Source organism: Phascolarctos cinereus, unplaced genomic scaffold (genome assembly GCF_003287225.1).
Source record: "Phascolarctos cinereus isolate Bilbo 61053 unplaced genomic scaffold, phaCin_HiC Scaffold_4;HRSCAF=312, whole genome shotgun sequence".
In the NCBI taxonomy this organism is placed as follows: domain Eukaryota; kingdom Metazoa; phylum Chordata; class Mammalia; order Diprotodontia; family Phascolarctidae; genus Phascolarctos; species Phascolarctos cinereus.
Genome location: NW_027555847.1, coordinates 665512377 through 665528540, shown reverse-complemented (window position 1 = coordinate 665528540; position 16164 = coordinate 665512377). Strand labels below are relative to the sequence as shown.

At 43.1% G+C, this 16164-nt stretch overlaps 1 protein-coding gene across 1 annotated transcript; it reads right to left on the bottom strand.

Annotated features, from left to right (window-relative positions):
• Positions 1-531: 531 nt before the first annotated feature.
• Positions 532-9978, bottom strand: TMIGD2 (transmembrane and immunoglobulin domain containing 2). The gene is given in 5 exon segments (XM_020971399.2): positions 532-2436; positions 3542-3577; positions 8816-9013; positions 9016-9174; positions 9818-9978. Coding segments are annotated over 5 exon segments (657 nt in total). The 5' UTR covers positions 9849-9978; the 3' UTR covers positions 532-2203.
• Between the last annotated feature and the right edge of the window lie 6186 nt (positions 9979-16164).

Below are 16164 nucleotides of genomic sequence, written 5' to 3'. Positions count from 1 at the left end.
TAGTCTGGGGCAAGGAAACTGCTGAGTGGGAGGGCAGAGACATGGGCTATGGCCTCAGCTCTGCCCTTTTCTTGCTGTGTGACTGGGCAAGCCCCTTCCCTCTTCTAGACCCCTATCTCCTTGTTCATAAAATAAAAATATTAATGAAGTGATTTTATTTTAGAGACATGGAGCATAGCATGTTAAGCACAAGAGTCTGTAGAGGTCTTCTAAGTCAATTCTCTCATTTTACAGATAGAGAAACTGAGGTTGAGGAAAGGGAAGTAATTTGTCCACTGTCACATGGGGAGTAGGGATCAAAAAGCCAAGACTAGAATTTGGCGTCTTGTGGGTTGGGGTGGGGAGAAGGGAGGTCATCAAGAATTGGGGTCTAAAGGCCTGAAGTTGGTGGAGGGTTCCTAGAGCCTACTCACCTTCCCCAGGCCTCTTGGTCTGCTCTTCTTTAGTTCCCTTCAGGTCCCCTCGGCTCTGCCCACCTTCGTGGATGTCTGTGTCTCTGACGGCATCAGAGAGGACGTCTGTCTCCATGGAAACAGGAGGGGGAAGACTGCTCTCAGTTGGTGACACTTCAAGGTGACAGGCAGAGCCTGGAGGCAGAACGGGCTCCATCCTATGGGAGTTTTCAGACCAAACTACAGGCAGAAAGGGGGCAGGGAGAAGCGGGGTATTCTGGCCACCTGCCCATGCTCCTCTGCTCTCCTCTCTTCCATCTGTGCTCTGAGGGAGGGGGTTAAGAAACAGCTGTAGGAGGCCGACAGTGTGTGACTGTGTGAGAGTGTGTGTGTGTGTGTGTGTGTGTGTGTGTGTGTGTGTGTGTGCGCGCATGTTCATGCTGCATACATAGGATGGGAGCTTTGGGCTGCAGGCCAAGCCTAGAAAAAAGCCTTAGTGCTATGATACTGGGATGCAGGCTGGGGTACCAGGTTGACCTCAGACCTATCGCTTCTCCTGATGGGGCCAAAGGAAGCCCAGTGTGTGTGGGGATTGGAGAGGTCAGTGTTTAAGTCACTTGAAAACTGGGATAATAAGGAACTGTCTCTGATCCTCCCACTTCGTGTCAGGAAGGTCCCCAGGAAAGCTCACTTCTTTCTGCATCCCCCCAACCCACTCAGCTATTCCCCTAGAAATGGATTACTCCTTGAGGATGTGGGGATGGTGACCCCCATGTGCTTCAGTCTTTCCCCTGTCCCAACCTCAGGATCTCAGTTCCCCAGATCCCAGTCTTACTCCAATACAACCAAGATCACAGATTCCTTTAATCCTACCCCCACCCCCAAGATCTCAGCCTTCCCCCGGTTCCTGGAGATAGGAAGTGACTTTCGGAAGGTCCTTTTAGTCAGGTCAGCTAGCCTCCTTTCTCCACTGTGCCCCTGTGCTTATTTTCACTCTCGTCTCTCCCCAGTCTCAGCTACCCAGAATTTAGCTTCCCTAGATTCCAGCCCCCAAATAATAGATTTTTCAGATTTATCTAATCAATACCAGCCCACAGAAACCAGCCCCTCCAATTTTGGTTTCCTCAGATAGCAGCCTCCAAGATCTAAGTCTCCCCTAAAGTCCAATCTCATATTGCAATATCCCCAGCTCCCAGTCTCTTCCATTCCAGTTGCAAGGATCCTAGTTTCCTCAGATCCAAGTCCTCTTAATTCCAACCCCTCAGACTTCAGTCTCTCAGACTCTATCCCTTCCCTTTCCCTTCTCGGGTCCCCTGGGGTCTTACAGTCCACACCCCTCCCTGGCCTCATCAAACATGGGCCTCTGGTTTCTAGGCTTTTTGGAGGGACTATTAGAATACCAAGTCAGCTGGGCATTAGGCTTGGGGAAAGGGGGGAGAGCAAGCTCGGCTAGTGTCCTAGATGGCCACCTAGGACATGATGGATGTAGTGTATGAGAAGATTGGCTTTAGATCATGTTGTTTTTTGTTTGTTTTTTAATCAACAAGAATTTCCCTACTCCCTCCCCTCCCCAATTAAAAAAGAAAAACAAACCCCTTGTAACCAATATTCATGGTCAAGCAAAACACTCTCATGTCGTCCATCTCCAAAAATGTAGCCCCAGCTCATGTTTAAGCATCGGCTCCTCCGTGACTTGGCTGAAAAGTCAACCTCCTGGCTTCTGGGAAACTTCAGCCCTCCCTCACTTTCCAGCTTTCAGGAAGGCCAACCCCTCCCCCACCCCACACTGGGCTAGGCTGAGAAATACTAGGTTAAGTGGAGGGTGGAGAGGGAGCTGTTTTTGATGGCTGAGAACTAGCAGGATGCAGGCTGGGGTGGGTCTGGGAGGGTTCCAGGGAGAAGAAGCAGAGACTCTGGGGTGGGGGCTTGGGGAAACTACTAGAGTACAGGCTCTCTTCTCTCTTACTCACTGCCAGAGTCTTGCCCTTGCCTGCTGTGGTAGCCTTCTGGTGGTAGTAGAGAACATTGCCATATAAGTGGTTCCCTGTGGAGACACAGGAGAATGTGTCTTAGTCCAATGACCTTTCTCTAGGGCTTTGAGGGTTTTGTTTCATTTTCCCAACCATCTTCTCCTGCTCTGAACCATTCCCCCATCTCCAACATCAGGAACACGACTTGTGTGGAATGCAGCTATCTCTGAGGGTAGAGAATCCCTTTGGGAAGGTACATTAGGGAGCAGAGTAAATTGGATCAATAAGAAGTAGCTATTGGGGTAGCTAGGTGATGGAAGTGGATAGAGCACCAGCCCTGGAGTCAGGAGGACCTGAGTTCAAATTTGGTCTCAGACCAGACACTTAGTAGCTGTGTGACCCTGGACAAGTCACTTAATCCCAATTGCCTTTAAAAAAAAAAGACAAAGTAGCTATGGATCAGGTTTGAGCGTCTTCCCTCTTTTCTCCATCAGGGGCTGAGAACACAGTTTTCTAATGTACTCAGACAGACTGAGAGGTCGCTTGTAGGACCTGACCAGGACCCTGGGATGGGGAAGTGCAAGGGGGAAACCATGTACCCCTGGGGACTTGCCCTGGTACTGGGGGACTACATACCAGAGTCTCTGCTTCTGCTAAGGAATCGCAACATTATTTTCCCCAATGCAGCCCCCAATCCCACTATGACACTTGCCACCAGCAGCCATAAGAGAAGACCTTGAGAAGACATGGGCAGAAATGAGAGGAGATTCCACAGAAAGGCAGTGAAGAGGTTGTGAAGAGGGGATGGAGGACAACAAGAAACAGAGGTGCAGTGGAAAGAGCCATGGGTTGGGAATCAGGAGACGTTGGTTTGAACCCTCCACCTCTGCCTCTGCCTCACTGCAAGAGCTTTGGCAAATCTGCCTTCCTCCCCAGTTGCTTTCTAGGGCCCCTCTCCTCCTAGCTCTAACATCCTATGTTCTAAGATCCCTCCCAGCCTTGGCATTCTATACTCCAAGGACCCTTCCAGCTCTCACAATCTACGTTCTGTGTCCTACTTGGGAATATATAATGATGATGATGATAACAGCAAGCTAATTAATACAGATCATCCCATAGGGAAAAGGGAGGATCTGGGGACAGGAACAGAGAGACACTAGGATGGGGATTGCTCCTTACCTTGAAAGACTTTGATCCAGCTGCCTTTGAAGGAATCTGCAGAGACAGAAATATCTATAGCTGAGTCTCCCGTGGTGTTCTCTGGAGGGGTTTTGAGCTTTTAACAGTTTTGTTTCTCCCCCTTCCCTTCCCTCTGGGGGACAGAACCTGACCCCTCTTTGTGATCACTAAGGCTTCTGGGATTTCAGAGGTCCATAATCCACTGGGGAGGGGTGACACACATAGTTCCCTAAAATGGTCATGATGTTAACATATCTCTGGATGTTGCTGAGTCCTCCACTACCCTCTCTACTCCACTCCTATACCTATACCTAGTAAGAAATATTATCCCCCTCCCACCCAAGTTGGGAAGTGATTTCTGTCTCTAGGGAATCCTGGGATGTTTAGCTGTCCAAGGCGTGTGTGTGTGTGTGTGTGTGTGTGTGTGTGTGTGTGTGTGTCTGTGTATCTGTGTGTGTGTAGAGCTCAGGATTGAACCTCCATCTCCTACAATTTTTCCAGGGATGCTCCTCCAGGGAATGGGGGAGGGCACCCCTAGCATAATTCCCCTCCCCCCAGTGCAGTAAGGGAGAGATCTGGGAGGGGGTACAGCAGCTGTCAATGTTGGGTCCTTGCCCAGGGGCCAGGGCAGAGCCAACACTGCCTCCTATGTCTCTGCTAATTGGTAATTGGCCCCTCCTAGCAGAATGGAAACTGGTAATTGGTAATTGGCCCCTCCTGGCAGAATAAAAACAGGGTAGGCATGTGGGTGGCACAGATTGGCACCAGGCCAGCAAACCCATGGAGCTTCAGAAAGCTGGGATATCTGTGGGCGGGTGTCATGGGCTGGCACGTGGAAAATCTGGGGATATCACAGGGTGTCCTTTAGGGCTAGGCCAGGGGCTGTGAGAGCCATTTCTGGGAGAGGGTGGGAAGAGGGAGGAGGGAGAAGAGATAACTGGGAAATCGGCCAAAATAAGCCAGAAGTCTGAGGATGAGAAAGGAGGAGGCAGATAAAAATTTTTCTTGGAAGAATCTTGGACTAGAAGTCAGGATCCCTGAGTTTTTAGTCTTAGCTCTGCCACTAATCTCATGACCTTGTCACTTTCTGTGTGGCCTTAGACAAATCATTTCCTGTCTCTGGAGCTAAGTTTTCTCCTCTGTCAAATAAGAGTGTAATATTCAACTCCTTCTAAGGTCCCTTCCAGGCCATTAATTCACTATATCAACAGACATTTATTAAGCTTGTGGGTGATACCCTATGCTAAGCACTGGAGACGTAAAGCTAGATGGGACAGACACCTTGCTCATAAGACACTTACAATCTAGGCATGGAGAAAAATCCTACTTAGATAGCTATGTTATAATAAAGAGTGAGAGAATACAAAGCAGGGCATGGTATGTAGGAAGGGCACTGGGATTTGGAGAAATATGATCTGGCTTAAATCCCTTCTCTGTGACCTTTGGCCTCTCTGGGCCCAAGGTCATCTGTAAAATGAAAGTGTTGAATTCCACAAACTCTTAATGAGTCCCCTCAGCACGATAAGGTCTAGAGATACAAATGTAAAACCAAAATAGTTTCTCCTCTCAAGGAGCTTATATTCTACTGCTGCCTGGAAGAAGATAAAACGTGGTCCTGGATAAGGAAATAAAAGGTCATTTGAAGCTGGTGAAAGAGCTAAAAATTGGAGGGATCCAAGAAAGGCTTTTCAAAGGAAGTAATACTAAAATAGGATCATGAAGGAAGAAAAGGATTCTGAGAGACAGTGAAGAGGGCGCTATCAAGTTCCAGCCATCTATGGGAGAAGAACCAATTCAAAGGCACAAAGTCAGGGATGGGACATTGAATGGCAGCCAGATTGGGAGAGGAAGTACTAGTCCAATTTGGCTACAGCACAGTGTCCATGAAGGGGAGGAACACAAAAGAAATCTGGAAAGGTAGTTTGGAGTCAGACTGTGGAGACTGGCTTAATAAAGGCTATAATATAATATCATACCATATCATGTCATATATAATATAATAATAAATATAATAAAAGCTTAATACATGTCTGTTGATGTAGTGAATGAATGAACTGGAAGGGAGCTTTGAGGAAGTTGTATTTGATTCAAGAACCAATGGGGAACAACTGAGGATTTTTGAGTGGGGAGTGATACGGTTATACCTAAGACCGTAGGTTATTTTGGCCCCTGCATGAAGGATAGACCAAAGAGGGAAGAAACTGGAAGCAAGGGAGTTCATTAGGAAACTATTAAGGTAGTCTAGGTGAGAGGTGGTATGAACTTCCAAGAGATGGAAGATGTAGTGAAGATAGAACCTAGAGTGTGTTGATAAATGTTTAACAATTGGCTCCCCATGCCCCCCACCCAAAATTCTTGTGACACACTTTCAAGTTTAATCAGCATTTCTAACACTTTCTTCATCACTTCTTAGACAATCAAGAAAAAAAATTAAGTGCTGATTTGCAGAATTTGCCAACTTCAGAGGTATAAATAAATGCTCACACCAAAAAACAGCTCTCTGAGCATAGTAATAAATGGAGTCTTCTTTAAAATAATAAGTAGCATCTATCTAAAACCTTCAGCAAGCATCATATGTAATGGGGACAAGCTAGAAGCATTTCCAATAAGATCAGGGATAAAACAAGGATGTCCATTATCACCACTATTGTTTAATATGTTACTGGAAATCTTAGCTTTAACAATTAAGAGAAGAAAAAGAAATTGAAGATATTAGAATAGGCAAAGGAGAAACAAAGCTATCACTCTTTGCAGATGAAATGATGATATACTTAGAGAATCCTACAGAATCAAGTAAAAAACTACTTGAAATAATAAACAACTTTAGCAAAGCTGCAAGCTATAAAATAAACCCACATAAATCATTGGCATTTCTCTATATTACCAACAAAGCCCAACAGCAAGAAATAGAAAGAGAAATTCCATTTAAAGTTACTGTAGACATTATAAAATATTTAGGAGTCTACCTGCCAAAACAAACCCAAGAACTATAATGAACACAATTACAAAACACTTTTCACATGAATAAAGTCAGATCTAAATAATTGGAAAAATATCAGTTGCTCATGGGTAGGCTGAGCCAACATAATAAAAATGACAAATCTACCTAAACTAATTTACTTATTCAGTGCCATATCAAACTACCAAAAACTTATTTTATAGAGCTAGAAAAAAATAATAAGATTCATTTGGAAGAACAAAAGGTCTCGAATATGAAGGTAACTAATGAAAAGAAATGCAGGTGGAGGTGGCCTACCCATTCCAGATCTTAAATTGTATTATAAAGCAGCAATCATCAAAACTAATTGGTACTGGCTAAGAAATAGAGTGGTGGATCAGTGGAATAGGTTAGCTATATAAACTCAAAGATCCCAGCTTCTGGGATAAGAACTCACTATTTGACAAAAGCTTCTCTGGGAAAACTGGAAAAGAGTATGGCAGAAACTAGGCATAGACCAACATCTCACACCATATACCAAAATAAAGTCAAAATGGGTTCATGAGTTAGATGTAAAGGCTGATACTATAAGCAAACTGGGAGAGCAAGGAATAGTTTACCTACCAGATTTATGGAGAACAGAAGAATTCATGACCAAACAGGAGATAGAAAGCATTACAAAATGTAAAATGGATAATTTTGATTACATTAAATTGAAGTTTTTGCACAAACAAAGCCAATGCCACCAAGATTAGAAGGAAAGTAGAAAATTGGGAAAGAATTTTTACAACCAGTGTCTCTGATAAGGGCCTCATTTCTAAAATATATAGAGAATTACGTCAAATTTATAAGAATACAAGTCATTCCCCAATTGATAAATGGTCAAAGGATATGAACAGGCAGTTCTCAGATGAAGAAATTAAAACCATCTATACTCATATGAAAAAATGCTCTAAATCACTATTGATTAGAGAAGTGCAAATCAAAACAACTCTGAGGTACCACATCACATCTATCAGACTGGCCAACATGACAAAACAGGAAAATGATAAATGTTGGAGAAGATGTAGGAAAATTGGAACACTAATGCATTCATTGTTGGTGGAGTTGTGAAATGATCCAACCATTTTGAAGAGCAATTTGGAACTATCCCCAAAGGGTATAACAATGTGCATACCCTTTGACCTAGCAATAGTACTTCTAGGACTGTATCCCAAAGAGATCATACAAATGGGAAAAGGACTCACATGTACAAAAATATTTGTAGCAGCTCTTTTTGTGGTGGCAAAGAATTGGAAATTGAGGGGGATGCCCATCACTTGGGGAATGGCTGAACAAGTTGTGGTATATGAATGTAATGGAATACTGTTGTGCTATAAGAAATGATGATCAGGTGGACTTCAGAAAAACCTGGAAAGACTTGCATGGACTGTTGCTGAGTGAAGTGAGCAGAACCAAGAGAATGTTGTACACAGTAACAGCCATGTTGTGCAGTGACTAACATTGATAGACTTAGCCCTTCTCAGCAATGCAAAGATATAAGACATCTTCAAAGGTCTCATGATGGAAAATGCTATCCACATCCAAAGAAAGAACTATAGCGTTTGAATGCAGATCAAAGCATACTATTTGCTATTTTTTTCTTCTGTTTTGTTTTGTTTCCTCTTTCTTGTGGTTCCTCCTATTGGTTCTAATTCTTCCTTACAACATGACTAATATGAAAATGTGTTTAATAGAAATGTACATGTATAGCCTATACCAGATTGTGCACCATCTTAGGGAGGGAGGGGGAGAAAAATTTAAAAATCAAAAGCTTATGGAAGTGATTGTTGATAAATCAAAATACGTTGATAAGAAATTTTTAAAAAAGAGCTCTCTGGAGCCAGATCAAGCTGTCTCCAGCACAGCCTTGGATTGAATCAACAAGAATGGGCAATAAAGTAGATGAGGGAGGAGGGGCAGCTGAAAGTTGAGGTCTGTTAATACTGAAGTGGAGATAGAAAAAGATGACATGGGATTCAAGGACAGAGAGCAGTGATCCTTGGTCAATGAAAGAGTTGAGACTATGAAGGAAGGAAAGTAAGGTCAGAGCAAGAATGATGGACAGGGAGAGGACAGTAAGACAGAGGGACTAATAGTAGCTGTGAAGACAAAGAATAGGTGCTTGAAGAGTGAGGGGGAAAGAGAAGGACAGGAAAGGAATTTCAGAGTCTGGCGTCATGGAGGTACCACAGTTTAGGGTGATGATGAGATCTAAGTCATGATCATGATCACCTGGATTGTGGAGATGACCCTGCACTCCTCCTCTACCTCCCCTCCCGCCCCCTCTCCCATACCTGAGACTATGAGATATGTCCCATTGCCTTCAGCTCTCTTAAGCGTTGGGATGTCCACTGTCACGTAGCACACATAGTGCCCGCTGTCATTAGCATTCACATCATCTAGACTCAGGATGATGGTATTTTCTGGGATCCAGATTAACTTTTCTTTGGATCCCCACGTAACTTGGCTGGAGTTCCAACTGATGGGTATGGACGGCACAGTTCCTTGCCATCCTTCTTCCACTTTACTCGGAATTGCTGCCCTATGGCCTGGGTGACATTGCATGTCATGTTCACTTTATCACCCAGGCCCACCTCCAGGACTTGTGGCTCCTGCTGCACCATCATATCAGTCTTTCCTGTCAGGGTTGATGCTGGGGGGACAAGCAGGAGAAGAGGAAAAGGAACATGAAGGCAAGGCTCAATTCTTCTAGACAGCCTTCTCTGACCACAGAATCTGAGAGACCCAAGGGACTTCAGAAACCTTATAGAGTCAGAGCTGGGACTAGAACCCAGGTCTCCTGACTTCTAATCATGGGCATTAGCACTCATTTAATCCTCAGTCTCTCCCAACAGCCTACATTCTAAGGTCCTTATCAGATCTGACACTATGTTCAAAATTTCTCCAGCTCCTACTATTCCCATCCAGCTTTTCTTTCTTTTTCTATTTTGGACATTCTGTTTTCTATGTTCCAAGAGTCTTTCCAGCACTAATGTTCTATATTTTATAGTTCAGGAGTTTCTTCATCCCTATTAAGAGTCTGAAATATTGTCCCCATAAATTCAAACAGTGGACAGTTAGCTAGGAACTTGGTACCCTCCTTACAGATAAATTTTAGAGGAAGAGCAGGAGAGAGGAGGGCTACTTCAAGACTCTTTGAGATCCCCATGGTCTGAGAGGACAAGAGCCTCAGCTATCAGGAGACACTGGAGGGTCATGGTCTCTTGGGTGACACAGGGAGACTGAGGTATAAGTGAGCCTCCTAGTAGGTGGAGGCCTTGGACTTGGGTACTTACCCCCAGACAGCATCAGGAGGAAAAGGTCCATAAGGGATATCCCATCACTTCTTCTCCCTCAGGCTCCTTCCTACCTTCAATCAGCTCCACTCTTCCTTTCTGCTTATAAAGGCCAGTGTGTTTCTCAGGGTAGCTCTACTCCTCCACCCCTCTTCACCTCTTTTAACCCATATGTTCTCTAGATATGACCAATCTGAAAGATACCATTTCCTGCCACAGTATCCGCTCCTCCCTCTCTGAAGAACATTAGAATCAATTGCATGATGAGATACTGGCAAAGGACTGCCCAGCACGACATGCCCGCATCAAAGAACGCAGAATTGTAGTAGCTGAAAAGAAACATGAGATGTGCAAATTTAGAGACATCTGCACTCCAAATACTCACGTGGACTATTTGTGCCTGAGCTGTGGTAGAGCCTTCCAAGTTCACACTGGTCAGCCACAGCTGGACACACTGTGCATTCACTCCAACATACTGGTGTCATTTTGATCCTCTTTGAGAATGAAGGACAACCAACCAACATGAGTGGTTTGCCATTTCTTTCTTTAAATCATTTTTCCTGATGAAGAAACTGAGGCAGAGTTATTTGACTTTTCCAGGGTCATACAGCTGGTAAATGTCTGAGGCTGTATTTGAACTCAGGTCCTCCTGACTCTAGGCTTGGTGCTAATTCAATCTGCCACTCTGTGAAGGAATCCCCTCTACAGGCATCCTGAATGGGGTAGGAAGGGAAATCATGCAGTCTCTGCTTGGACATATCCAGAAACAGGTTGCTCACTGCCACCAAAGCAGCCTTTTCCACTATGGGACTGTCCTGATGGTTAAAAAAATTCTTTCAACTGAAATCTGAAAAATGTCTTTCCATTGCTATAAGCAAGACAGTACAGATACACCGTAGGTACCTGGAGAAGGTTCATAAGCACTTTGTAGAATCATAGGCTCTTCGGGCAGGAATCACATCGAACATAACAGTAAATGACATGCTTGTAAATCACTTTCCATACATTTTCTCTTTTGATCCCACATGGCCCCATTGCTTTTAGATTTGTTTGAGCCTCTCCATCAAGTCTTTCTTTCCCAGGAAACTCATTACTTGGAAATCACATTAAATTGCAAGGTTGAATCTGCCTGGTCTTCACGTCTCATCAGTGCTCTCTGGCTCTGACTGGACCCTCCGAATGGAGGGCAGGGCCCTGGGCTCCAGGGCCTCTGTTTAAAAAGGAGGATTGACACAGTTCTTCTCCCCATTTCCCAACATTACACTGCTTTACATCATACCCTTGGGGCAAGTTCTTCCCTCTCTTCCCCCCACCCCCAGCTTTCAGCTTCCTTTTTGTATGTTGTCTTTCCCATTAGATTATAAATTCCTTGAGAGCAGGGATTGTCTTTGTTTTTCTTCACATTTTTATTCCCAGTGCTTAGCACAGTGCCTGGCACATAGTAGGGGCTTAATAAATGTTTATTGGCTGACTAAGCCTCACAACAACCCCAACGTAGTGGGGGTGTTGAGTGGGGTACTTATTACCAGTATAATTATCTCTGTCTTACGACTGGGTAAGCTGAAATCTGAGAGGTTAAAGTGGTTTAAAGATCATAATCAGACTGCTTGCTCATAAGGGTCAGTCAGCCAATCAAAAGCGTATATTAAGCCCATACTAGGTTCCAGGCCCTGTGCTAAGTGCTAGAGATGCAAAGAAAGGTCCCCCCCCAAAAAAAGTTTCTGCTCTGAAGAAGCTCAATCTAATGTATAGCTAACATTAAAACTTAAGTTTTAAGCTTAAAACTGCACTAAGACTTTTAGGACAACCTATGCAAGTCTTTTAAGATGCGCAACACCATTTAGGTTTCTCATTTGATCCTCACCACAGCCCTGGGAGTTTGAACAGAGGTGAAATTTTAATCTAGGTCTTCCTGACTCCGAGTCAGCCTAGTAGTATGAGTTTCACAGTAGACCATGAGACCCTGTAAACCAGCAGTGGTGGGGAGATTTCCAGGCAGAGAGCTACGACACTTAGTCCCAGCTTCATAAGCATCAACCACAGGCTGATCTCTGCTTATGAGAAGCAGCAGCAGCACCAGCTGCAGTGAGGTCTGTCTCCTGAGAGGCTTCAAAGAACAGGTGGTCCTCCCCCAAACCAGAGTTTCAAGAGGCCTTACAACCCAGCTGGGAAGGGCTCTGCCTGAGAAAACAGCTTTCATTTTGCAGATGGGGCACCTGAAATCCAAAGAGAAAAAGCAACTTACCCATTAGTGGCTGAGTTGAGATTCAAAGCCAAGCCTCCTGATTCCAAATCCAGTCCTCACTTCATTCTGCTCCAGACCAAGGCCTCCATACCCCCTTGGCCTTAAAGTCCCCTTTACCCCACAGCCCATCTTCCCCTAGCCCTGTTCCTCTGGGAAGTCAGAATCTCAGTCCTGGAAGGAACCTCAGAGATCAGCTAACTCTGGAGCTCTTAATAATTTTTGTGTGTGTTCTATACCTATTTGGTAGTGCAGTGAAGCCTATGGGACCCCTTCTCAGAATCGTGTTTTTAAATGTGTAAGATAAAATACAGAGGATTACCAAGGAAACCAATTATCTTGAAATATAATTATCAACATAGTTTAAAAAAAAAGTTCATGGGCCTCAGGTTAAGAATCCCATCTTATTATGTATGGGAAAATAAGATTCAAAGAGTAGAAATCACCCTCCAAGTTTGTACAAGCGGTAAGTAGCAGAGATCTGTCAACACAAAACAAATAATCAAAGTCACAGGTTATGCAATGCTGTTAACTCTGAAAATAACAAAGAGCTCAACAGATGATCTCAACCACAGTCAACTCCGAAAAATAAACTAAAACCAAAGAGCTAATAGTGGTCACAAGACAAAAGCTTTCTTTATTCAGTTGCAGGAGGAGAGCTAGACTCATGTGCTAGGAGCCCTCTCTCAATAAGAGATCCACTTTAGCGTGGGCAAATCTCAATATACGTACTAGTGGCTACGCAGTGAGCTGTAGCCCTGACAATGAGGGGTAACAGCAACAGTGAGGCAAGTTTGATTCATAGCAGGGCCTCATGACCGGAACATCGGTGCTACAGGTACCTGTCTGAGCTCAGAGACTACCTGGTACTGAGGTGAAACAATTCTAGGATTTTGCTTCAGCCAAGTTCTTCCAGGGGGGTGTGCAACAAAGGATTGCTGTTATGCCAAACCCAGGGCAGAGTTTGCTTGCTGGGCCTGAACTCTGGAAAACAGGGTCTCTCCTAATAGTAAAAAGAGAGGGGTGGTCTTGGCATGGGGATTGTTGAACAAGTAAACACATCGACTACACCATTTCTTAGGAAACAGACACAGAAGGGCTTCTAGCACCTCTCTCACTAGCAGGTTCGATTTTGATCCGGTCAGATGTAAAGACAGGAATGGAGTCATAATAAGGGGTTAAATAAACTTAGTTTATTCTAGTCTAGTCTTCTCAAAGGGAATTTGCTGATAATGGGAGCTCCAGCTCCCATAGCCTTCCCTAACAACCCTTCTGAAAGGGGCCGGTGTGAATGGGGGGGAGCAACTGCCCCTCTTCTCGATGGGATCAGTTGAGACCAGCAGAACTTGTGCATTCCCCTAAATCTTCCCTCAAGCCTCAATGGGGGCCAGTTGAGGCAAACACACAGATTCCCCCTCCCAAGCCTTGATGGGGGTCCATCAAGGCATGCGCAGCATTCAGCCTGTACATTCACCCCTATGGGGGTCCCCAGTCACTGACCAGTACCCACTTGCTTTATAGGGCAACAAAGAAGGCATATTGCCAGTGATAGCCTCACAATTTTACATCACTTCATCCCCATATCTACCGTGCAAGAGTGGTAGAAACTGCTTTGAACTGTGATCATGAGAACTCATATATAACACCTGGGAAGTAGAAATTGTTATGGCTGTGGATCCTGGGAAGAAAACTTTTAGAAAGAATGACAAAAAATCCACTTTACACATAGTGAAATTCACCTTACTTACAGGGATCCTGACAGATTCAAATTCAGATATTTTGACTCCATGTCCAGGTCTCTTTCTAATGCACTATAAGTTAGAAGGACTCTTATCTGGTAATGGCAAAAACTGGAAATGAGATTGGCAGAAATTAGGCTTAGTCTAATATTTTATACCATATTCCACTATAAATTCAATTAGAAGAGAAACACTTCATTTACTTTTACACCTGTGGGTAGAAGATGAATTCTTAACCAAACCAGGTATAGAAGTGATAACAAAATACAAAACAGGTAATTTTGATTATGTGAAATTGAAATGCTTTCATAGAAACAAAAATAATGCATCTAGGATAAGAAGGGAAAAAGTGGATGAGGAGGGGGGGTGGAAATCTCTATATCAAATATCTCTGATAAAGGTTCGATATCCAAGATACACAGATGACTACCAGAAATATATACAACCAAAAGCTATTCCCCAATAGAGAAGTAGTCAGGAGGTATGAATAGTTTTTTTTAATTAATTTATTTTGATTTATCAACAATCACTTCCATACGCTTTTGAGTTTAAAATTTTTCTCCCCCTTCCTCCCCACCACCCTCTCTAAGACAATCTGATATAGGCTATACATTTACATTCCTATTAAACATATTTTCACATTAGTCATGTTGTAAGGAAGAAATAGAACCAATAGGAGGAATCACAAGAAAGAGGAAACAAAACTCAACAGAAGAGAAAAAAAGTAGCAAATAATACGCTTCAATCTGCATTCAAACTCCATAGTTCTTTCTTTGGATGTGGGTAGCATTTTCCATCATGAGGTCTTTGGAGATGTCTTAGATCCTTGTATTGCTGGGAAGGGTTAAGTTTATCAATATTAGTCATTGCGCAATGTGGCTATTACTGTGTACAACATTCTCTTGGTTCTGGTCACTAGGTTTTTCTGAAGTCAGCCTGTTCATCATTTCTTATAGCACAATAGTATTCCACTACATTCATATACCACAATTTGTTCAGCCATTCCTCAATTGATGGGCATCCCCTCAATTTCCAATTCTTTGCCACCACAAAAAGAGCTGCTATAAATATTTTTGTACAGGTGGGTCCTTTTCCCATTTGTATGATACGAATAGTTTTTAAAGGAAGAATTGTGAGCTCTTAATACCACATTATAGAACATTCCAAATCATTAATAAGATTGATGAAAATCAAAACAACTCTGAGCCTCACACTCCGCAAATTTGTAAAGGTGACAAAAGGCAACAGCAAACATGATCCCCTCAGCCTCGGTACTCTCTCATCAACACTCTCCTTCCCTCTGATTAAAGAGAGTAGAGCCATGAACCCCCAAACCTCTATTTAAGGAGGGAACTCAGCTAAGAGTATCTTGTTTCTTATCTAGATGGACTTTTCTGAGTTTTCTACCTCCTCTCCACCCTTTTCAGTTTCCTTTTTCTGTGTTATCTTTCCCCACTAGATTGTAAACTCCTTGAGGGCAGGAAATGTCTGTCTTTTATCACTTAATAAAATCCATAGTTTATTGATTTATTATTGATGATGTATACAGAGAAGCATGGAAAGACTATGTGAAGCAAAGTGAAGTAAGCAGAGTAAGGAAAACAACAATCATAAAAATGTCAATGAATTAAACAATCACCATAAACGATAGAAAGATTAATGTTTGGAAAGAATAAAGGACAAGGTTGGCGCCAAAGAAGAACTATCAAAAGATGCCTTCCTCCTCATTTGAAGAGCTTGAGAGAGGGATGGACCTTGGGTATGGAACATTGCATATGACATCAGATTTTTTTTCTATGTATTCAGTTGCTTTGTTACTTTTCTTTCTCTTCATCCTCTTTAAAAAATCTTTGTTATAAGGGATGACTTGAGGTGGTGGTGGTGGGAAAGATGAAGGGGGAAATCTAGGCAACATAAAAACAAAATAAAAATCACTTAAGATCTATTTTTTAAATTAAATGAGTCCTTAAATATAGGTCAGAAGTAAAAACTCCCTTCAATATCAACCAATCCAACTATCTCTTTGTATAAATTGGGGAACTGAGGTAGGAGTGAGTGACTTGCTTTGAGCCAATGTGTAAGAAACAATGGTTGTAGATTTGGAAAAGTCAGAACTGCCCTTCAATAGTTTAATCAATCAATTAGTCAAATCAACCAATAAGTATTGATTAAGAACTTATGTACCGAACTCTGTGTTAGGAATACAAAGATAAAAAAGAAACAGTCTCTGTCTGTACATTGTATCAGAGGAAACAATATGAATACAAACATAAATATATACAAAATATATACAAATTAAATAGGAGGCAGCTAGGTTGCTCAGTGGATAGATCCCTGGGCCTAGAACCAGAAAGACCTGAGTTCAC